This window comes from Stegostoma tigrinum, chromosome 12 (genome assembly GCF_030684315.1).
Source record: "Stegostoma tigrinum isolate sSteTig4 chromosome 12, sSteTig4.hap1, whole genome shotgun sequence".
In the NCBI taxonomy this organism is placed as follows: Eukaryota; Metazoa; Chordata; class Chondrichthyes; order Orectolobiformes; family Stegostomatidae; genus Stegostoma; species Stegostoma tigrinum.
In genome coordinates this window covers 8,178,447-8,203,717 of record NC_081365.1, presented here as the reverse complement: position 1 = coordinate 8,203,717, position 25,271 = coordinate 8,178,447, and the positions used below count along the sequence as shown (strand labels likewise).

General features: G+C 44.1%; 1 protein-coding gene across 2 annotated transcripts in view; it reads right to left on the bottom strand.

The window, feature by feature from the left end:
- The window catches only part of zgc:153372 (uncharacterized protein LOC767695 homolog), a 36,830-nt gene extending 15,873 nt beyond the window's left edge, over positions 1–20,957 (bottom strand). Inside the window, exons 1-5 of one of the 2 annotated variants that reach the window (XM_048541244.2) lie at positions 20,530–20,957; positions 11,343–11,473; positions 8,172–8,322; positions 4,141–4,277; positions 2,514–2,583 (exon numbers count right to left, since the gene is read on the bottom strand). In XM_048541244.2, the coding sequence (XP_048397201.1) occupies positions 2,514–2,583; positions 4,141–4,277; positions 8,172–8,322; positions 11,343–11,473; positions 20,530–20,568 (528 nt within the window). In that variant the 5' untranslated portion in view covers positions 20,569–20,957. The remainder of the gene's footprint in view (positions 1–2,513; positions 2,584–4,140; positions 4,278–8,171; positions 8,323–11,342; positions 11,474–20,529) is intronic. The other variant, XM_048541243.1, reaches the window with a different exon arrangement.
- Between the last annotated feature and the right edge of the window lie 4,314 nt (positions 20,958–25,271).

The following is a 25,271-nucleotide window of genomic DNA, read 5'->3' as shown; positions in this document are numbered from 1 at the left end:
CTAACGGAAATTTTGGCCTGGAGATAGGGAGAGCTGGTTATGAAGGGTTAATTGGAGTTACGTATCAGGATCATGTAGAAATCTCATATGACTGGGAAAGTAAAATTTCTTTTGGCTGATTACCCAAGATCTGGAACCCTGTGAAAGTTTCCTGAGGGTAGGCGATTCTATGAAACATAGAAAATCAGAGCAAGAGTAGGCCAGTCAGCCCTTTGAGCCTGCTCCACCATTCACTATGATCATGGCTGGTTATCCATTCATTACCTTGTTCCCACTTTCCTCCCAAACACAAAGCTCTTCTCTGAGCAGGGTTTGAACTTGAGCTATAGCAGTGAGAACACTGAATCCTAACCAGTGAACCACTAGGGAGGATGCTTTCAGAGGGTTCTAACTCACTTAAGCATAACAGATGCCCAGTGCTTGAACTCCTTGGTAACTATGAAGACTCAGGCCCAACTCCCTACTGAACACACCTGAACTGCACCCCTTAAACCCTTGAAAACACCCAGGCCTGACCCAATATTCCCCAATTGCCTGAGCAACAGATCCACCATACCTGAAACAGCACCCCCTCCACCAACATAATCTGACACCCTCCCAAACTGACCCCTAAAACTACCCTGAGCACTCATTAACTTACCTGACATGTCGGCTTCACTCCACCTTCCATCCTGACCCCTCAACTACATGTCCCTCTCACCCCTGACCCACCTTCCACCCTGGCCCCTCAGCTACATGTCCTTTTAACCCCTGAACCACCTTTTACCCTGACCCCTCAGCTAAACTAATGGGAATCAACACTGATAAATCCCTGGGACCTGATAATATATATCCTAGAGTACTTAAGCAAGTGGCCTTGAAAATAGTAAATGCATTAGTGGTCATCTTTCAATATTTGTAGACTCTGGTACAGTGTCTACAGATTGCGAAGTAACTAATGTAATGTCACTACCTAAAGGTAAGAGGCAGAAAGAAAACTAATTTAAAAGAAGACATCTTGGAAAATAGTTTGGATAAGGAGCCACCAGACTTGAAACAGTAACACTGCTTTCTCTCTGCAGATATTGCCAGACCTGCTGAGTTTGGACTGCACTTTCTATTTTTGTGACATGGAAAACAGTGACGGGATTGGACAGAGAGGGCATGGGATTGGGGCTAGAGTACAGTCATGGATAGAGAACTGGTTGGCAGACTGTAAACAAAGTGTAGGAGCAAATAGGTTTTTATCACGAGTTGCAGGCAGTGTCTAGTGGGTACCACAGATTTCAGTGCTTGTACCCCAGATATTCACTATATTATTTATTTAGAGAGGGAACTAAATGTCATTTCTCTAAGTTTGCAGACGACACAAAGTTGGGGATGTATAGTGGGTGGGTGAGGAGGATGCAGAGATGCTTCAGTGTGATTTGGAGAAGTTGAGTGAGTCATCAAATGCATGACACATGAAGGATAATGTGGATAAATGTGAGGCTTTCCACTTTGATAGCAAAAACAGGAAAGATTATTATTGGAATGGCGATAGTCTAGGAAAGGGCAAAGTGCGAGGATGCCTTGGTACACCAGGTTGTATACCAGTCACTGAAAGTAAGTATGCAGGAGCAGCAGGTGGTGAAGAAGGCAAATGAGATGCTGGGCTTCGTAGAAAGAGAACTTGAACACAGGAGCACAGGAGCAGGGACATCTTGCTGCAATTGTACAGGATCCTGGTGAGACTTGGTGTTCTGGTCTCCTTATCTGAGCAAGGATCTTTTGGTTACAGAGGGAGTGCAGTAAAAATTTACCAGATAGGCTCCTGGGATGGCAGGACTGACACATGAAGAGAGACTGGATTAGACAGAATGATATGCGGTGGAGTTTAGAAAAATGAGGGAGGTTTGAGGAAACCTATAAGATTCTAACGCGAGTAGACAGGGCAAACGCAGGAAGGATGTTCCCAATGACCAGGAAGTCCAGAATCAGGGGGTCATGGTCTAAGGAGTCAATGTGCACAGTCAATTCTGCCTGAGAATATGGAGATAAACAGCTGAAAAAAATATCAGCCTTGGCTTCTCATCCTGATTCGCTGTATGGCAGGTCATGACATTGTGAGGGGATTTTTGTGCATAACATGCTTTCTCTCCACTGCTCCCCTTGATTCTGAAATCACTGCAGTGCCTTCCAAATCTATAACCTCTACCATGTAGAAGGACAAGGACAGCAGATCACAGAATCCCCACCAGCTGCAAGTTCGACCAACAACCCCATCTGGAACACCACCCCCCCATCCACCCCCCACCCGCCCTGAAGTCACACACTGCCCTGACCCTGATCACAATTCCTTCACAGTACCAAGCAAGCAGTGGCTCAAGAAGGCAGCTTACCATAACCTTCTCCAAGAGCAATTGGGGATCAGCAATAAATGATGGCCTTGCCAATGATGTCCACATCCCATGCAAGAATGAGCAAAGTGCACATACGGAGCAGAGACCAAGCACTGTCTGCATGCAAATCTTTGGCGAGATTGTGGTACCAACCTTAAGGGCCCTGTAGGCTTCCGCAAAGACTGCCTTTTTATCTGGGCACAGGCAGATCACACAGTTCGAACTAGAGGTAAACACAAGTAAAGAAAATTAAAAATATGCTGAATTATCTCATACCAGGAGAAGGACACCATTCAGTACCTTGATGTTATTCAGCAACCCCACTAGAAAAAGGCCAATTTCTATCTTGGCTCAATTTATCTTCCCGAATTCTTATTCTGTGATATCCTTACTCAGTAAAGCATGATTGATCTCAGCTTTGGAGCCTCCAATTGATGGCCAATATCAGAGGCATCTTTGTAGACACTATTGCAAGTTTCCATCATGATTTGTGTGAAAAAAGTGCCACTGATTACTCTCCTGATTGGCATGGCTATAATCTGAAAATTACATTTGTTCTTCTTCACTGTCCTCCCAGCTGCACCTCTGCCCCCATCACCACCCATGGAGGAAACAATTTCTCCGTATCAAAGCTTACAGGGTTCTAACCACTTCTCAATCTGATTAGCTGACCAGAAGGAGTTTTGAGGGGCGATGGCCTAGAGTTATTTTCACCAGACTATTATCCTAGAGACTCCTCTAATGCTCCAGGAGCCTGGGTTCAAACCCCACATTGGCAGATCATGGAAACAGAATTCAATAAATATCTGGTATTAAGGGTCTTATGATGACGACCATGAATCCATTGTCAGTTGTTGGAAGAACCCATCTGGTTCACTAATGTCCTTTAGGGCAGGAAATCTGTCATCCTTACCTGGTCTGGCCTACGTGTGACTCCAGATCTACAGCAATGTGGTTGACGCTGAACTGCCCTCAGGGCATTTAGGGATGGTCGATGATTACTGGCCTGGCCAGTGGTGTCCATATTCTGAAAATGAATTTTACAAAGCAAACTAGGGAGAATAAGGATTTGTAAGGATGATGCCAAGTGACTGCAGAGAGACATTGAAAGCTGATTAAATGGGCAGACATCTGGCAGATAAATTTCAACATAGACAAATGAGAGGTAATGCATTTAGTTTGAAGAAACACAGAGAGAAAATGCATGATCACTGGTAAAACTGTGAGGGGCCTAGGTTGGGATCTATTCTGACAAGTTTTACAGTGAATTGTTTGCCCACACTCATGTTCTAGGCACAATGAAGAATGGCCACTTGTTGAAACACTGTAACAAAGGACGGCACAATGACTAATTGGTTAGCACTGCTGCCTCACAACAGGGAACATGGATTCAATCACAGCATTAAGCGACTGTCTCTGTGGAGTTTGCACATGTGCGGGTTTGGTGGCTCGGCCATGCTAAACTGCCCATAATGTCCAGAGATGTGCAGGCTAGGTGAACTAGCCATGGGAAATGCAGTCTTACAGAGATAAGGTACAAGGGTGTGTATTGTTGGGAATTTCTTCAGAGGGATGGTGTGGACTTGATGGGCCAAATGGTCTGCTTCTATACTGCAGGGATTTATTGATTCTACGATAACTGTCCATGATAAAACACTCAAAGTTAAAGTCAGTGTCTTCAGGACAGCATGGACAGAACTAGCCAAAATAATAAACAGACAGATTTTTAAAAAGGCACCAAACAATTGTCAAATGAAACAGATCATTTACTCAGACTTACATCAGAACATCAAATTTGTTGTACTGAATCCCAGCTTCTCCAAGCTTCTCGATGTATCCCTGGATAAATTCCGTGTTTGTTTCTGTGTATCCAAACTTCTCCTGATGATATGAGATGTAGTTGCGGGACAGTTGAATCTGGAGTAAAAGCAGGTTTAGAGTAAGGAAGCAGGTTGTCATTGAAAACATGGGTTAAACCCAGACTAGAGTCATAGCGTCATACAGCAAGGAAATGACCCTTTGGTCCAACCAGTCCATGCCGACCATAATTCCAAACGAATCTAATCCCACCTGTCTGCACCGGGCCCATATCCCTCCAAACCTTTCCTATTCAAATATCTTTTAAATGTTATAATTGTATTCACATCCACCACTTCGTCAGTTCCACATGGGAACCACCCTCTGTGTAAAAAAATTGCTCCTCGTGTCTTTCTTAAATCTCTCTCCTCTCCCATTAATATGCCCCTTTGTCATGAAATCCCCCATCCTAGGGAAAAGCCAACTACCATTAACTCTATTATAACTTATTATTTTATGAACTTCAATTAGGTTGCCTCTTGACCTCCAGTGAAAAAAGTCCCAGCCTTACTTTATAACTCAAAGCTTCTATTCCTAGCAACATCCTGGTAAATCTCTTCTGTGCCCACTCCAGCTTAATAATATCCCTCCTACAGCTGGACGACCGGAACTGGACACAGTACTCCAGTAGAGGCCTCACCAATGTCCTGTACAAACTCAACATAACTTCCCAACTCTTATCCTCAAAGGAATGAGCAATGAAGGCAACCACACCAAGTGCCTTTTTAACCACCCTGTCTATATGTGATGTAAACTTCAAAAAATTATGTTCCTGCACCCCTCTGCTCGACAGTACCATCCAGGGCCCTACCATTAATCATATGACCCCTACCCCTGTTTGTTGCACCGAAAAATAATATCTCACTTTTATACTCCACATTGTCCCCATCAATCACTCCCCAGGACAGGCACAGCACGAGGTTAGATGCACAACAAGTCTCCATCTGCATTATCTCCATCAAACACTCCCAGGTCATATACAACACAGGAATAGTCCCAAAATAAAGCTTCCTCTACCCTGTCCTCACCAAACACTCTTAAGAGTCAGTGCAGCATGATTAAAAACAGAGTAACATTCCCTCCACAGGGCCTACAGATATGCTCAGCCCCAGTCACCGGTCAACTCCCTGTTGGAACAGTTTTCCATTTATTATATCAGTCCTTCTATTTAGTAACCGATTTAATGGTAGTGAGGGCCAGTCAAACAGTTTACACGGTGAGGATGAAGCTCAAACCCATATCATGAAAAGAGAGAGCAGAAAAAGCAGGTAACTCTTGCATTGGCAATCTATGACCAATGGGTACTGAAAGGATTAGTATTTGGTGCCCAGCTGTTTACAAGATGTATCAATGTTTTGGATGTGAGGACTGAATACACCATTTCAAAGTTTGCACCTGGCCCAAAGCTAGGACGGAATGCCTGCTGTGAGAAAGATGCAAAGGGGCTTCAAAAGGATTTGCAAAAGCTGAGTGAAATGGCAAGAACATGGTAAATGAAATGCAATATGGAAACTGAAAGCTTATCCACTCTGGTGGGAAGAACCGACATGTAAAGTATCTCCTAAATGGTAAGAGATCAGAAAGTGTAAGTTTACAAAGAGACCTAGGTGTCCTCATCAATAAGTCACTGAAAGTAAAGAGCAAGCAATAAGAAAGACCCAATGTGTGATGGGTCCTGACCCAAAACATCAGCTTTCCTGCTCCTCTGATGTGGCCTGGCCTGCTGTGTTCCTCCAGCTCATTATGTGATGGAATACTTCTCACTTGGCTGGATGGGTGCAGCTCCAACAAAACTAAAGAAGCTCAACACCATCGCAGACTAAACAGCCTTCTTCCACAAACATGCACTCCCTCCACCATCAATGCCCATCACCAGCAATTTGTACCATTTACAAGGTGCCCTGCAGAAATTTACCAAGACTCTTCAGAGAGCATCTTTCAAATCCATCCAGAAGGACCTGAATATCTACAAGTTCCCCGCTAAGCTACTCACCATTCTGACTTGGAAATATATTGCCATTCCTTCCCTGTCACTGGGTCAAAACCCTGGAATTCCCTCTCCAGTGGTTTTTTGGGTCAACCTACAGCACGTGGACTGCAGTGGTTCAAGAAGACAGCTCAATACCACCTTCTCAAGGGCAATTGGGATGCGTAATTAACGCTGGCCCAGCCAACAATGCCACATTTTCTGAATGAAAAAGAAATAGCAAAATCTGGCTTCAACTGCAGAGAATCTTGGTTAGATCATACGTTGAGTACTGTATGCAGTTTTCATAGAACATGGAAGAAGGCCATTTGGCCCATCAAGTCAGCACCGTCCCTCTGAAGAGCATACCACACAGTTCCAGCCACCCACTGTATCCGTAACCGCGCCCACCCCCGAATCTATCGTGGCTAATCCTAGCCTACACATCCCTGAACACTACAATTTCCCATGGCCAATCCACCTAGCCTGCACATCTTTGGACTGTGGGGAGAAACAGGAACAATCGGAAGAAACTCACGCAGACATGGAAGAATGTGCAAATTCCAAGCAGACAGTCACCCAAGGCTGGTATTGAACCTGGGTACCCTGGCCCAGAGAATTTACAACCAGACTTGTTTCCAGAATGACGGGATTGTTCCTGTAAAGAGAGATAGTGGACTCCGGGGCAGTATTCTCTAGAACTTCGTAGAATAAGAGGTGATCATATTGAAAGCTATGAAGTACTTAAAGAAATAGATGCAGGGTAAATGCAAGTAAGAAACTTCCCCGTTTGGGAAATCTAGAACAATCTAAACATAAACTAAAAACTTCAGACTGAAATGAGGACATTTTTTAATTCCCGGAGCGCTGCAAATCTTTAGAATTCTATAGGCCAGAGGGTTGTGGAAATTCAGTCGTTGACGACGTTCAAAGTAGAAATTGAGAGGTTTCTGAACATGAAGGACAGATAGGGATGTGGGAATAATTTCAGAAAAAGTTATTGAACTGAATGATCAGCCATGATTGAAATGAGAGGCAGTGGTATACAAAAGGCTGAATGGCCTCCTTCTGCTCTCATGGTCCTACATAGGAATTTCGGCAGAGCTGTTGAAGACAACATGGCTTGTGTTTCTATAGCAGCCCCCTGCAGACATCACAAAGTGTTATACAGCTGACGAAATATCCTTTGAAGTATGGTGACTGTTGTCGGAAACGTAGTTACAAGTTTCTGCAGAGAAAGTTCCACAGTGACTCCTTCTACATATTGTTGCTGCATGAGGCATAATTATTGATCCAGAACACTGGGACAACTTGATTGTTTTTGTTAAGAAAATAGAGCTAACTGCGTAGCCAGAGGAAGTCTCTGTTGAGTCTGGCAATCAAAAGACTACATACTTGACAATGCAGCACTCCCTCAGTGCTACAGCAGACAATCCAATTGACGTTTTACAGACAAATCTCTAAAGTGTGCATTTCCACCCCAAAAAATCTGTCTGAGAGGCAAAAATATACTGAAATATTGATCCAAGTGGAGCTGAGCCTGGAGCAAAAACAGAGCAGGGTTGAAGGCTCAGGACAGACCAAGGAAGCAGCAGAATGTACTCGGTGATTTTCAGACAACAAATATCTCAAGGACACAAGGTGAGTGATTACTTGGAAACTAGATTTTTTTGTTCTCTACATTGGGTTGGTAGAGTTAGTTAGCAAACTTCAAGAGTACGCAAATAAATAAAAGCTTGTCAGGTCATCACACCGATCTGAAAGACTGTCTTAAGCCACAAAGCTTTTCAAAGTTCAATTATCCTTCACAATACCGTCTCAGAAATGAAGAATGCTACCCTAACTTAGAAACCATACAGTCACCTCAGGAATAGAGTAAAACAGAATATTCACAGACTGAAGTGACTGAATTTGAAAATTATATTTGTTTTGGATTCTAGCCGAGAGGACAGTAATCACAGCATTAATCACTTTCTCCAGTGCCTTACTAGCTCATCAGTCATGTCTACTCCCGTGACATGGCCATTAGGTCCCACCAACTTGCCCAGGACGTAGCAGTCCCGCCCAGACCCGCTTCCCAGATCCAACACATGACATCTTTCCAGGCTTTCTGGCACTACAAGCCCGCATCCGAAATACCTGTAAAACAACCAAGGGGAAAAAAAGAGAAAGAAAATTATGAAGGGAATGGATAAGATAGAAGCAGGGAGGTTGTTTTCACTGGTGGGTGAAACTAGAACAATGGGGCATAGCCTCAAAATAAGGGAAACAGATTTAGGACTAAGTTGAGGAGGAACTTCTTCTCTGAAAGTGTTGTAAATCAGTGGAATTCTCTGCCCAGTGAAGCAGTTGAGGCTATCTCGTTGAATGTTTTTAAGGCACAGGTAGGTTTTTGAACAGTAAAGGAATTGTGGGCTATGGTGAGTGGGTGGGTACATGGAGCTGAGTCCACTTAAAGATCAGCCATGGATCTTATCAGATGGGTGAGCAGGCTTGATGAGCCAAATGGTCTACTCTTGCTCCTATTTCTTAGTTTCTTATGTAAAGTCAGATTGGGAAAGATAGGATAGAGGGACAGGTAATGTTTCGGGGACCCGGGTTTGAATCCCACCACAGCAGATCCGAAAGTGAGAGTGTAATGATGACCATGAATCCATTGTTGATTGTTGGAAAAACCCATCTGGTTCACTAATGTCCTTTAGGGAAGAAAACTGCTATCCTTACCTGATCTGATCTACATGTGACTCCAGACCCACAGCAATGTGAATATTAACTGCCCTCCGGGCAATTAGGAATGGGCAATATGAGATGGCTTAGCCAGCTACACCCTCATACTATGAATGAATTACAAAATAAAACATATCAAGCACCATCTCCCAAACACCACGTCCCAGACATGGCACGCACCAAACACCACATCCCAGACAAGACACACACCAAACACCACATCCCAGACAAGGCACACACCAAATATCATCTCCCAGACAAGACACACACCAACACCACGTCCCAGACAAGACACACACCAAACATCATCTCCCAGACAAGGCACAGACCAAACACCACGTCCCATACAAGGCACAGGCCAAATACCATCTCTCAGACAAGACACAGACCAAATAATAAGGAAAATGTGGAAATAGGAATGTGAAGGAGGTGAAAAAAGGAGAAATGTTATTGCCTTTTCGGAGGAGCTTATGGGGATAGAGAAGGAATGAGCCCATCAAGAAATCCAATTGATTTTCTTTCGCAGAGTCCTGTTGTACTCCTACACAGGACCATAATAAACCATAGCTCCGGTGGACTTGAATAGTCAGTGTAGATAATAAAATGTTTCCTCTCGCTGGCAAATCTAGAACATAGGGTCACAGACTGATAATAAAAGGTCAATTTAGGATTGACATGAGGAGAAATTTCTTCACTCAGAGGCTTGTGAATCTTTGGAATTTTCTATCCTGGAGAATTCCTACATGGCAGAAAGGTTTGAGTTATGCCTAGCGGGGACGATAGTCGTGGCTGTCATCTCAGTGCCAGGACAACTTTGCAGGAGTTCCTCAGGGTAGATATTTTTAATCAACCTGTTCAGAGATTTATTACACATCTCTGGAGTAGGTGGGACTTGAACATGGGCCTCATAGGAACACTGTCGCTATATCACAAGCCCCAAAATAACAAGTGAGATGTTCAGTGGTTTGCACAATACTCATCACCATTAAAGACTCTTCAGACACTGAAACAGTCTGTACCTAGAAACAACAAAGTCTTGGACAACATTCAGGATTGGGCTGTTGAGTGGGAAAGAATGTATTCATCACAACAGTGCCAAGCAAAGGCCATTTCCAAGAATAGAGAATCCAACCATCAAGACATTTAATGCCATTCCCATTGCTGAATCCTCACTATCAATGCCATGGGGCTTACCATTGATCGGAAAATGAAGCAAACTAGTCAAGAAACGAAACAACAGGGCTAAAGAGATGGTTAGAGACTGGGAATTCTGTGGTGATTACATTATCTCATGACTCCTGAAACTGTGCCAACCATCTATAAAGCCTGTGATAGAGTGCAGTTACAGAATACTAGATGGATACAGTTCCAGCATGATGCAAGATGCCCGACACTGGGTCAAAGCAGGCTTCCTGAAAGGTACCCCATTGACCATGTTCACTCAATATGTCACAAACGGAGAGTGGCAGCAGCAGGTGGTAGCAGTATGTTCAAGATGCATTGTAACAACTTACCAAGGCTCCTTACACAGCATATTCTAAACCCCTCCAAACTACCATCCAAAAGGACAACGGCAGCATGTATAAGGGATCGTCACTACCTACAAGTTCCTCTCAAAGCCACTCGCCAACTCGACTTGGAAATATATTGCCATTCCTTCACTGTCACTGGATCAACTTGGAACTCCCTGCCCAAAGGCATTGTAAGTCTACCAACAGGAAATGGACAGTAGCAATTCAAGGACGAATAAGGATAGACAGTAAATGTTGACCCAAACAGTGATGTCCAAATCCTGAGATCAAATTGTTTTAAAAAATCCTGTTGCCAATGGGATGGCTGACAGCTTTGTAGTCCAAACAGCAGGAATGGGGGTCAGTGCTGGAACTCCACCACACTGAGGGCTGGTTAATTCTGAGTACTGGGGAAGTCTCAAAAAAGTGAGGAAGAGAGATAGTGAGGGGTTGCTTTCAAGGGACTGTGGAGTGGGGAGGAATAATCTGAGTGGGGATTATTTTTTAATTCATTCATGGGATGACAGCACCACTAGCTTGGCCATCATTAATTGTCTATCTCTAATTGCCCAGAGGACAGTTAAGAGTCAACCACGTTGCTGTGGGTGGGCCAGACCAGGTAAGGATGGCAGTTTCCTTCCCTAAAGAACATTCGTGAACCAGGTGGGCTTTTCCCCAACAATTGACAAAGGATTCACAGTCATCATGAGATTCTTAATTACAGATACTTATTGAACTCCAATTCCACCACCTGCAGTGGCGGGATTTGACCCCATGTCCCAAGCATGTTATCTGGGTCTCTGGATTAATAGTTGAGTGATAATACACAAGGCCATCTTCTCCCCCTAAATTCACAAGTTTCTATCTGCATATCAAACAGGCTTCAGCTGGGTACAAGGCAGCTCCCTATAAAATCTGTACCTTTGAGTAACCTCTGGATGGATGAGTCTCATAGCATCAGCAGCTGATTTACTGAGGGGGGTGCATATTTTGTAGCAGGCAACATCGGTTTGCAAATCTTCCGATCTTTTCAGTCGTTTGCCATAATAACTCTGAAACCAATGGGAAAAGAGAATTAAACACTAAAAGAACTGTGGATGCTGTAAATCAGAAATAAAGCAGAAATCGCTGGAAAAACTCAGCATGTCTGGCAGCACCTGTGAAGAGAAATTAGAGTCAACATTTCAGGTCCGGTGACCCTTCCCCATCACATTTTTAAATGTTCATTTTTAATGATCCTGAGTGATGTAGAGTAAAGCTTCTTTTACACTGTCCCCATCAAACACTCCACAGGACAGGGACAGCATGGAGTTAATGCAATGTGATACACCATCTACATTGTCCCCATCAAGTACTCCCTAGGGTAGGGATAGCATGAAGTTCTCTTTTTTGATTCATTAACAGGATGACAGCATTGCTGGGTAGGCAGCATTTATTGTCCACTCCTAATTGTCAGAGGGCAGTTAAGAATCATCCACATTGCTATGGGTATGGAGTCACGTGTTGGCCAGACCAGTTAAGGATGGCAATTTCCTTCTCTGAAGGACATTAGTGAATCAGATGGGTTTTCCCATCAATTGACATGGATTCAAGGTCATCATTAGATTCTTAATTCCAGATGTTTATTGATTTCAAATTCTGCCATCTGCCATGGCAGGATTCAGACCCAGGTCCCCAGCTCGTTTTCTCGGTCTCTGGATTAACAGTGCTGCAATAATACCACTCGGCCATCAGTTAGTTAGATGGGGTGGGAAACGTCCTGTACATGTCTCTATCAACATTCCCAGGGCAGGGTTCAACAAAATTGTCATGGCTGGAGGAATTATTGTGTTTAAGGCAGAGGTGAGTAGATTCTGAACTAACACAGAAGTCAAATGGTACCGGGCAGTAGTCAGGATAATGGATTTGAGGACATAATCAGATCAGAACAGTCCTACTGATTAGCAGAATAGGCTTGAGGGGTCAAATGGCATACTCCTGTCCCTAAATGGTATATGGAAAAGATCCTGAGGCAATATTTTACAGAAGAGGAGAGCTATCCCGAATACACACCCTCCAATCAATGTCATGAAAACCAACTATCTCTCAATTATTACATTCCTGTTAGTGGGAGCTTGCTGTGCACATATTGGCTGTGAAATTTTCATTCTAAAGCACGGTTTTACTGTCATAATGTATCGATGCAATACTGCTCCTTACCAGTAACCAGTACTGTCTTATGAAACCTTCCTTTACCAACAGCTTAATGAGCATGAACATTTCCAACTTAGTATTATTTTTGTAAATATTAATGTTTTGGTTTTATTGTTATTCAGCCTTCAATCTGGACCCAGTGTCTTTTATTTATAACATTCAGAAGAAACTTAATCCCAGTTTGTCCCAGATTTTGCTTTTGATGAAAAAGTAATTTGGCCAAAAGACCTTTTGCAATTTTTATTTTTGCCTTTCCAGACATTAATGTAATTTTTTTTAGGATGCTGAAATACACTTTTCACCTAAAGCAATAAAACAGAAATGAAGAAACAGCAAACTGGTGTCTGGAGAATGATTGAGTTTTCTTAAAATAAACCTCTGCTATATCATCTGTCCCTAAGTAAATTAGTGAAATGCCAGCACTGCCCACTAGCAACATAAACAGGGGAGGCCAGGAAAACAGGGAGGGGACTAAATTAAAGTCGATTTGGAGGGGGAATAGTGCACTCCAGCCTCCAATGGTAACCACATCTCCTTAAAGCATTGAGACAGTTGGTAGGCACCACGTGCCCCTTCTCCAAAGACATCCAGGTATGAATATAGCCAGGAAATGAGGCAGGCATCAGAAACTCTAACCCCTTGTCTGGAGCTGTTGATGGCTACATTAGCTAGGTCCATGAGCAGGTCTATGCAGAGAAGGATTAAGGTGTCATTTTTAATGAAGTCATCATAAAATCACCCTTTTCTCAAAATAGATTAACAATTAACAAGCATCTCCACCATGTTGTGTGGCACTATCACTGAGCTAACTGAGACAGATTGCACACAAAACTAGCAGCTCAAGAGTGGGCATCCATGAGGCGCTGTGGGCCATCTACAGCAGCAGAATTGCACTCCAGCAAAATCTGGAACCTCATGGCCTGGTATATCCCCCGCTCAACCATTACCATCAAGCCAGGGGATCAACCCTGATTCAATGGAGAGTGCAGGGGGGCATGCCAGGAGAAGCATCAGGCATACTTGAAGATGAGGTATCAAACTGGTGAAGCCACCAAACAGGACTACTCACACACCAAACAGCAAAAGCAGCAAGTGACAGACAGAGCTAAATGATCAATGCATCAGATCTAAGCTCTGCAGTCCTGCCACATCCAGTGGTGAATGGTGGTGGACAATTAAACAACTCACTGGAGGAGGAGGCTCCACAAATATCCCCGTCCTCAATGATGGAAGAGCCCACCAAATCAGTGCAAAAGATAAGGCCGAAGCATTCGCAGCAATCATCAGCCAAAAGTGCCGAGTGGATGATCTAACCCAGCCTCCTGCAGTGATCCCTAGCATTGCGGATACCAGCCTTCAGCCAATTCGATTCACTCCATGTGATATCAAGAAATAGTTGGAGACAATGGGTACTGCAAAGGGTATGAGCCCTGACAACATTCCAGCAATAGTACTGAAGGCTTGTGCTCCAGAACTTGTCGCTCCCCTAGCCAAGCTGTTTGAGTACATTTACAACACTGGTATTGACCTAGCAATGTGAAAAATTTACCAAGTATGTTCTGTACACAAAAGGCAGGACAAATCCAACCTGTTCAATTTCTGCCCCATCAGTCTACTCTCAATCATCAGTAAAGCGATGGAAGGTGTCAGTAACAGTGCTATCAAGCAGCAACTGGTCAGCAATAACCTGCTCAGTGACGCCCAGTCTGGGTTCTGCCAGGGCCACTCAGCTCCTGATCTCATTACAGCCTTGGTTCAAACATGCACAAAAGAGCTGAATTCCAGAGGTGAAGTGAGAGTGACAGCCCTTGACATCAAGGCTGAATTCAACATTGTGTGGCATCAAGGAGCCCTAGTAAAACTAGAATCAATGGGTATCGGGGGAATATTCTCTGGTGGTTAGAGTCATAACTGACATGTAGGAAGACAGTCGTGGTTGTTGGAGGTCAATCACCTCAGTTCCAGGACGTCTCTGCAGGAATCCCACAGGGTAGCATCCTTGGCCCAACCATCTTCAGCTGCTTCACCGATGACCTGCTCTCTATCATCAGGTCAGAAGTGGGGATGTTCGCTGATGGTTGCACTACATTCAGTACTATTTACGATTACTCAGACATTGAATCAGTCATGTCCAAATGCAACAAGATCTGGACAATATCATCAGACAATATCTGGACAAGTGGCAAGTAACATTTGTGCCACACAAATGCCAGGCTACAATCATCACCAACAAGAGACTATCTAATCACTGCCCCTTGACAGTCAATGATGTTACGATAACTGTATACCCCACGATCAACATCCTGGGGTTTATCATTGACCAGAAGCTCACCTGGACTCACCAAATAAACACAGTGGCTACAAGAGCAAGTCAAAAGCTAGGAATATAGCATTGAGTAACTAAACTCCTGACTCCTCAAAGCTTGCCCACAATCTGCAAGGCACAAGTCAGGAGTGTGATGGAATACCCCCCTCTTGCCTGGACGAGTGCAGCCCCAACAACATGCAAGAAGCTTGACTCCATCCAGGACAAAGCAATCCATTTGATTGGCACCACATCCACAACCATCCATTCCCTCCACCACCAATACTCAGTAGCAGCAGTGTGTACTATCTACAAGATGCACTGCACATATTCACTGAAGATCCTCAGACAGCACCTTCCAAACTCATGCCTACTTCCATCTAGAAGAACTGGGGCAGCAGATAATGGGAAAACCATCCCCTGCAAGTTCTCCTCCAAGCCACTCACCATGCTGAATTGGAAATATATCGCCTTCCCTTGACTGTCACTGGGTCAGAATCCTGGAATTCCCTCGCTAATAGCATCGTGGGTCAACCCACAGCAGAAAGACCGCTGCGGTTCAAGAAGGCAGCTCACCACCACCACCTTCTCAATGGCAACTAGGAATGGGAAAGAATCACTAGCCAGCCAACAACGCCCACATCCCACAAATGAATTTTTAAATAAAACTACCCTTCAGGGAACTGCAGGAATTAGTAAAACAGAAGCTTAGGGAAAGAGACCAGGCTTTTAAATTAGAATAGAATCGGAGGAGGCAAATATTGCATTCCACCCTACATAGTGCCCCTTTCTTGTTAGGGGCAACTTTGACCAGGCCCAGGAGCAAACCCATAGATGTATGGTTGAGCTCTTTTATATCCAGGAATTTTTTTTTTCCCTCATTGCTGAACAGTTTTAACTACCACCAACTCATGCACATTGCAGAAGGCAAATACAATATTAGCTTTCATTTTAAGAGGGATAGAAAATAACAGCAGAGATGTACTGAGTTAACAAGATGTGGAGATGGATGAACATAGCAGGCCAAGCAGCAGCATAGCAGCAGAAAAGCTGATGTTTCGGGCCTAGACCCTGCTTCAGCAGAGGTGTACTGCTGAAGCTGTTTATGGCTCTGGTCAGACTGCATTTGGAATACTGGGAGTAGTTTTGGGGCCCCTTTCTAAGGAAGGATGTGAAGGTCTTGTCAAGGGTCTCGATGAGGTTTACAGCAATGCTCCAGAGATGAAGGGCTTGTCATTTGACGTGAGCTTGAGGACTCTGGGTCTGTGCTCAATGAAGTTCAGAAGGATGAGAGAGGATCCCAATAGATTACCGAGAGACTTGAAAAGAGTGGGCGTGAACAAAATGTTAGCATTAGTAGGAAAGACTAGGACCTGACAGCACAGCCTCAAAGAGAACTGTGATGAGGAGGAATTTCTTCAACCAGAGGATGGTGAATCTGTGGACCTCATTGCCACAGAAGGCTGTAGAGGCCAAGTCATTAAATGCATTTAAGACAGAAATTGACCAGCTCTTGATTGGTAAGATGTTCAAGGGTTATGGGGAAAAGCCAGGAAAATGGGGTTTAGAAACCCTAAATCTACAGCCAAGGTGTGATGGCAGAGCAGACTTTGATAGGCCATATGGTCTTATTCTGTTCTTCTCGACTATGGTTTTACGTTAGTTTTTCTTTAATGAATTCAGCCCCCCACTACCAAACCACCTGTGTCTCTAATTAAGTGAAAATTTACAAGAACTGCTCAAGGCAACAACAAGAAAAGTGGGAATGGTTTGGAGAAATGGAGTATGATTGAAAATTTAATAATCTCATTCAACTCCCAAACACCAGATGATGGTTAATCAATGTTGGCTTAATCTGGGAGACCACAATGTCATTAAACACTAAATGAAGCTTTGAAATGCACATCTTGTGTTTGAGCAACAACCTGCTGATTGTCCCTTCATTATAACCAGGTCTGACATTGGAAACACATGTTGGGAGAAGGGTTTGGGCAATATTTGATGATTAGCTAATGAGAGAGACTGTTTGATGTTAAAAAGCAACAGCATGAGAGTTCCCAAGTGCAGAGGTTACTTACAAACATACTATTTCAGAGCAGGAACTCATGAGCTTACACCCTCCCTTCCTCATGAAGAAGCTATCTACCTCTGCTTTAACAATATTCAACAACTTTGCTATACCACTTTTTCAAGCAGAAGTTTCCAAAGAGAATCATAGAGTGACACAGCACGGAAAAAGATCCTTTGGCCCATTGCTTCTGTACCAGTCAAACAACAAGTACCTAACTAATCTAAGATAACTAGATGTAGAGTTGGGTGAACACAGCAGGCCAAGCAACATTAGAGGAGCAGGAAAGCTGACGTTTCGGGCCTAGACCCTTCTTCAGAAATGGATTTTAGAAGGGTCTAGGCCCAAAACATCAGCTTTCCTGCTCCTTTGATGCTGCTTAGCTTAGCCTGCTGTGTTCATCCAGCTCTACACCTGGTAATCTCAGATTCTCCAGCATCTGCAGTTCCAATATTCTAAACCCATTTTCCAGCATTTGGTTTATACCCTTATATGCTTTGGCAGCCCAAGTCCATGTCTAAATACCCCTTCATTGTTAAGAGGGTTTCTGCCTCTCCCACCCTTACCGCAGTGAGTTCCAGGTTCCCACCACCTTCTGGGTGACAAAGGTTTTCCTCACATCTTCTGTAAATCTATATCACCAGTCATTAATCCCTCCATCAACCCCCTCAGTCTCCTCTTCAGACTTATGACCCTATGTGAGAAAAATATTATCCTCATCTCTGTTGTAAATGTACCCCTGATTTTTAAACAACGTCCCCTTGTTTTACATTATCCCACGAGAATAAATATCTTTTCCAAAGCCAACCAGTCAAAGCCCCTCACAATCTTACATATTTCAAGCATGTCACCTATTATTCATTTAAACTCAAATAGGTACAAAACTATCCTGTTCAACAGTTTCTCATAAGAGAACCCTGCCATTCCAGGTATGGGGTTGGAATGGACATTGGCTTTAATGTACTTTCTTGGCTCAAATGCCAGAATGGTATGGCCTGAGCACTTTCCTATATTTGTTCATGTAACATATACCACGAAGACCTAGCTGGCTATTGAGACAGATATCTTGAAATTTATTTACAACAGATCTCAGATTCATACTTAGTCTCAGTTTTGTTCTTACTGCCAAAATGAAACGAAGATGCAGTCACTGTGATAATTATGAAATAAAGCAAAGAACTGCCAATGCTGGACATCTGAAACTAAAACAGACATTGCTGGCAAAATTCAGCAGGTCTGGCAGCATCTGTGGAGAGAAAGCACAGTTAACATTTTGAGTCCAGTGACTCTTCATCAGAACAATCGCAACTCAGAAAAAGTGGTATTGATGCTGAAGACAAGGTGGGGGGAGGGGCGAGGCGAATGGATAGGTGGAGATGGAGTTTACAGAAAGAGGTCTCATAAAGAGGTAGGCAATCAGGGGCAAAAACAAAATTTGCTGAAAAAGCTCAGCAGGTCTGGTAGCAGCTGCAGAGAAAAAAAATCAGAGTTAATGTTTTGGGTCTGGTGATCCTTCCTCAGAACTCCCCCAGTTCTGAGGAAGTATCACTGGACCCAAAACAATAACTTTGATTTTTTCACAACAGCAACACTTAAACAGATGTTGGTCAGGAACAGGGTGGTGTGTTAAAATGGCAGGCAACTAGAAACTCAGGGTCATTTCCTATGGGGACAGAATGTAAGTGTTCTACAAATTGATCACCCAGTCTGCATTTCATCTCTCTCACACACGCACATTTCATCTCCCTAATGTAGAAGAGACCACATTGTGAGCAGTGAATGCAGGGGACTAGATTGTGTGAAGTGCAGGTACAGCGCTGCTTCACCTGGAAGGTGTGTCTGGACCCTTGGATACTGATGAGGGAGGAAGTAAACAGGCAGGTGCTGCACCTTCTGCGATTACTGCAGAAGGTGCCATGTGGTTGTGATGGACAGTGTTGAGAGTGAAGGAGGAGTGGACCAGAGTGTCCAGAGGGAATGTTTCTTGTGGAATGCTGACAAGGGAAGGGAGGGGAATGTGTCTGCTGGTGGCATCCTGCTGGAGGTGGCAGAAATGGCAGTTAATGATCCTTCAGTAATGTTGATGTTTATGTTGGTGGGATGATAGGCGAGGACAAGGGGGGCCTGATTACTGCTGCGGGAGAGAAGTAAAGGGGTGAGGGCTGAAGTGCAGGAGATTGGTCGGGCCCAGCCAACAACAGTGCTGGGGATTCCTTGGTTGAGGAAGAAGGTGGATATTTTGCAGTCCTCCTTGTCAAAGTAGGTATCATCGAAACAGATGTAACAGTGACAGAGAAGGGAAGGGCAGAGTCAGAGATAGACCAAGTCAAGGTAAGAACGAGGTGGAAATTGGAAATGAAAGCAATGAACTTTTCCAATTCCAACTGACAGAGAAGTAGCACCGATTATGTCATCGAAGTACCAGAGAAAGAGAGTTGTAGGTGGGGGCTGAAGTAGGACTGGAACAAGGAATGTTCCACGTACCCCACAAGAGACAGGCATAACTGGTGTTCATGCGAGTACCCATGGCCCCTTTACCCTAAACAAAGTGAGACGATTTCAAGGAGAAAAATAAAAAATGGAATGACTGTTTACTGAAGGTGAGGGTCATGATATGGTTTGACCGTGTCTCACTGCCTGAAATGTTGTCTGCCTGTCTAGACTGGGATCCATGTAATAATACAACAGAACCCCACTGACCCAGAATCATAGCTGACTATAAGTCAAAGAACAAACCTGATCTGACCTTGACTTACAGCCTAGCAGCTAAAAACATCTCAAAACCATCCACTCCTGTGGTCTGGCATGTGAAAAATGGCTAAACTTGTCATGTTATTTCTTGTATTTTTCTAAGAACCATCTGTAATTGTCATTTTGTTGTGTTCAGGATTAGGGATGATAACTTTGCAAGAGGCCTTGGCTGTCATTCAGCATTACCTAACAGTGAGCATGGTAACTTATAGTTACAGAACTACACTTTACATGAGGCTTCCAGGCACAAGCATCTCTTAGTAGTTCTATGAGTTTTGTGATGTTACATACCTAGTGTCTTGGATTATTGTATCCAAAATAATGCTGTAACCTTTCACACCACAGCATCACTCATGTGTCTGCCTTTCATTAACTTACTGTTCTTAATTATGTGTGTGTGTGTGGTGTGCACATATGTGGAAGTGTGTGTCTGTGTATGTGTCTGTGTGTGGTGTGCATGCACGTGTGTGTGTCTGTATGTGTGCGTGCATGTGTACATGTGTCTGTGTGTGTCTGTAGGCTTGCATGTAACACAGGGGTGCTAGGACCCAGGGGAAGAAAAGAAGCAGAGGCAACCTCCTAGAGCAATATTCAAACACCGCTTTAATGTTACCCACTGTTTTTCTAAGAAGGTCCCAAATTGCACTGAAGTAACATTCTTCCTAAAGTGGCTTCTTCTGATCATGAACACTATTGTCTGCATAGATCTAACACAGCTTGCATTTCTAGTGAGTGCACTGTGTGCTTCCTAATGAAAATAAACAGCTTGAGTAATGCTTCAATCCGCTTACCTTAAGCTGATCCTGAACGGAGGTGTCCTTTTGACTCATGTCTGTGCAGGTCAGAGCTTGAGGCCTAGAGATGAGCAATAAATCCTTTCCTATGAGAGGGCCTGATTGCAAGATTCAATGCGAGAGATTTACAGCATTGTCTACTCCAGCGATATACCCATCTGGGGTGAGAGGCACTGAGCAGGCTGGTACTGAAACCTGAGCAGTGTAGGACATAGGCTTTTCAAAAGCAATTCAGAGGAATGACGAAAACTGGCCTTTCCAGCAGTCAGTGCATGCGCAAATATTCCTGACGGCTTTCCGGTTGCTGTGCAGAGTTACAACAAAAGAAAAAACTTTGAGCACGGTGATTTCGAAACATAAGTTGTTTGGACAGAGGGCACGGAATGACTGGTCTGGAATTTGGTCATTGCCAGCTAGCAGCCACACTCCAGTATTGGACACATCGTTGTGATTACAGAGTTTGAAAATCTTATAAACGCAGTGATATGTTGACACAATCAGTGTGAAGGACATTTTATCAAGTGTTCAGTGATTGCAAATAAAGCTGTCTAAGCAACAGTGAACTGAAAGGCTTTATACTTCATTGAGTAGGTTAGCTACTTCTTTGAAATATCATGTTTTTATTCTTGAAGTGGTAAGAATTAATTGATTTGAATGAAAGGGCCATGAATCAAAGTTGCAACTTTAAGGTAGAAAGATGAATTAAAATGCAGTAATAGTGGTGTAGTGATTATAACAAGGTCAGCCAGGTAGACCTCATTGAATATGAGTTGCCTGATTGGGGTTGGCAGATACAAACAAGAGTGTCAGAGGTTCTGCTCACTCTGAGAGCTGGCTCTGAGGGAGCTGGATCAGCGTCAAGGGTAACTTGGTAACAGAGCGCCATCCTCTGTGGAGTCATTTCAGCTAGCCCAGTCCCAGCAGCTTGAGGTTCCTCCAATCTGCCATTTCTCAGCAAGGGCACCTATTGACTGGCATTTTCATCCAACTGGCAGGGAGTGGGACGTGACATGGAGGAGGAGCAGGGATGGAGGGGTGAGGGATGGAAGGGTAAGGGATGGAGGGATGAGGGAGGGGTGGGAGTAATGAGGTGGAGGAAGGAGTGTGGAGGGAGGTGGGGATGGAGGGATGAGGGAGGAGTGAGGTTGATGTGGTGAGGAAAGTATGGGGCTAATGAGGTGGAGGAGGGAGTGGGGATGGTGGGTGAGGGAGGGTGTGCACAGACAGTGAGGGATGGTGGGGATGGAGGGGAAAGGGAAGAGTGGGGGTGGTGAGGACAAGGGAGGGGTCGGTGGGAAAGGGGTGTCCTCCATCCTGCTGACCAGTTTACAGGAAATGTTTCACCCAGTCAAGCAGCCAACATGATGAAGGGGCCATCCAGAGCAGAATCTTTCCCCATTCTGAAACAGGAGAACCACAGAATGTAATATAGTTTATTTCTCTCGTGCTCTCTTTCTCTATCTTCCACTGTTCTTATGTAATGTACAGCCTTGCCTAATGGGCATCACCCAGCATCTCCATCCTCACTGATTCAACCAACCACCCATTGGGGCAGGCTGCAAAACTCTCCCAGCCTGTTCAGCTTGTCAGATTCTGAACACAAGCATGGCCAATCCAAAAGATAGCCACAATCCCGAAGCAGATTTGTCTCAATGTGGGATGTGGGCCTCACTGTCTCATCTCTGGAGAAGCTGGTGTGAGCTGTTGTCTTGCAGTCCATTTGCTGTAGGTTGACCCACAAGACTCTTAGGGAGGGAATTCGAAGATTTTGTCCCAGTGACACAGAAGGAACCACAGTATAGTTTGAAGTCAGAATGCTGAGGGGCTGGTGGGGGAGTTTGCAAATGATGATGTTCCCACATACTCGCTGCCCTTGTCCTTCTCAATGGAAGTGGTCATAGGTTCAGAAGGTGCTGTATGAAGGCCTGTGGTGAATTTCTGTAGCGCAACTCATAGATATTACGCACTGCTATCACTGAGCAATGGTGGTGGAGGGAGTGGGTGTGTGTGGATGGGGTGCGAATCATGTGGGATGGTTTGTCCTGGATGGTGTCAAGCTTCTTTGGTGTTGTTGAGGCTGCACCCATCCAGGGAAGTGGGGAGTATTCCATCACACTCCTGACTTGTTTCCCTTTTTAAATAGTTGATGGGCAGGCTTCAGGGAGGCAGGAAATGAGTTACTCGCTGCAGGATTTATAGTCTCTGACCTTTATGGGCAGCCACTATATTTAAACAGCAAGACTAATTCAGTTTCTGGACAATAGTTGCAGTCAGGATGCTGATCATGGGGGTGTCAGCACTGGTTACAACAGTGAATATCAAACTGGATTTCCAGAGACACTCCCTTCTCCCCCTCCCTTACCACCCAACTCCATACCTTTCTAAAACATGGCATGGTGACATCAAAACTGAAAGAACTGTGGATGTTGTAACTTATCAGAGACAAAAATAGAAATCGCTGAAAAAGCTCAGCAAGTCTGGCAGCATCTGTGGAGAGAAACCAGAGTTAATGTTTCACTTCGAATGACCCTTCCTTAGAAGCATGGTGATATCAAGTCTGGAGTACTGTGTACAATCTGGTCGCCCTGCTATGGGAAGGATATTATTAAGTTGGAGGGGGTTCAGAGACATTTACAAGGATTTTGCAGGGACTGGAAGGTTTGAGTTATTTGGAGAGGCTGCAACTTTTTCAATGGAGCAACGGAGGCTGAAGGATGCTGTTACAGAGGTTTATAAAATCATGAGAATGTAGATAAGGCGACTTCACTAGGGTGGGGAGGGGGTTCAAAACTAGAGGGCATGACTTTAAGATGAACGGGGAAAGATTTAAAAGGGGTCTAAGGGGCAACATTTTCACGCAGAGGGTGGTTCGTTAGAGTCATAGAGACATACAGCATGGAAGCAGGCTCTTCAGTCCAACTTGTCCATGCCAACCAGATATCCTAAATAAATCCATGCCCATTTGCCATCATTTGGCCCATATCCCTCTCAACCCCTCCCACCCATATACCGACCCAGATGCCTTTCAAATGTTGAAATTTTACCAGCCTCTCCCTATTTCCTCTGGCAGCTCATTCCATACCTGCACCACCCTCTGCGTGAAAAAGTTACCCTTTAGGTCCCTTTTAAATCTTTCCCCTCTCATCTTAAACCCATGCCCTCTAGTTTGGACTCCCCATCCCCATGGAAAAGACTTTGTCTCTTTAACCTTTGACCTTCATGGCTGTATAAACCTCTGTAAGGTTACCTTTCTGCCCCTGACATTCCAGGGAAAATAGCCCCAGTCTATTCAGCCTCTCCCTGTAGTTCAAACCCTCCAATTCTGGTAACATTCATGTAAATCTTTTGGGAACCCTTTCAAGTTTCACAACATCCTTCGTATTGCAGGGAGACCAGAATTGCATGCCGTATTCCAAAAGTGGCCTAAGCAATGCCCTGCATGGACGCAATATGACCTCACAGCTCCTATACTCAATGCACTGACCAATAAAGGGAAGCGTATCAAATATCTTCTTTGCTATCCTGTCTACCTGCGACTCCATTTTCAAAGAACTATGAACCTGCACTCCAAGGTCTCTTTGTTCAACAACACTCTCCAGGACCATAACATTAAAAGTATAAGTCCTGTCCTGCTTTGCCTTTACAAAATGGAGCACCTTGTATTTAATTAAACTAAATTACAGCTCCCACTTCTTGGCCCATTGGTCCAACTGATCAAAGTCCTGCTGTACTCTGACGTAACCTTCGTCACTGTCCACTACACCTCCAATTTTGGTGTCATCTGCAAACTTACTAACCACACTTGTTATGTTCATACTCAAATCATTTATAATAATTACAAAAAGCAGCGGGCCTAGCACCAGTCCTTGCAGCACATTGCTGGTCACAGGCCTCCAGTATGAAAACCAAGTCTCCATTACCACTTTCTGTCTTCTATCTTTGAGCCAGTTCTGTATCTGAATGGTTAGTTCTCTCTGTATTCCACATGATTGAACCTTGCTAACCAGGCTACTATGAGGAACATTCACGTGGAATGAACTACCAGACGAAATGGTAGATGCTGGTACAGTTACAATATTTAAAAGACGTTTGGACAAGCACATGAATAGGAATGGTTTAGAGGGCTATGGTCCAAATGAAGGAAATGGGACTTGCTTAGGTTACGAAACTTGGCCAGCATGGATGAGTTGGACTGCTGGGTCTATTTCTGTGCTGTATGACTCTATGACCGTTTAAAACCACTTGATCCCACTGTCTCTGCAAACTCCTGTCCCTCTTCAGTCTTCTTTCCATCGCCCTCCCCACTCAACATGTTATCACCTCCTATCTTTCCTGCAATTCTCTGTCTGACTGCTTTCAATCTCATGTTTGCCTCTGTCACGGCACTAAAACAATTTGATCAAAATGTGTTTTCATGGAAAGTAGGATTACTGAAGAGGTCAGAATTTCTGTCCATCCCTAATTGTGGTGGACCAAATGGTTAAGTCATTTCAGAGGGCAGTTAAGAGTCAGCCACAGTGCCTTGTGTCTAGAGCCACTTGTAGACTAGACCAGAAAAGGATGGCAGATATCTTTCCCAAAAGAATATTAATGATTAAAGTGTACTTTGCTAACAATGGACAATGGCTCTGTGATCACTATTAAAGTATTAGTTTACCATCTAAATGTATAATTTGAATTTAAATTTTGACAGCTCTGTGGGGTGGGACTTGAACCCATATTGTCCAGAATGGTTTGCC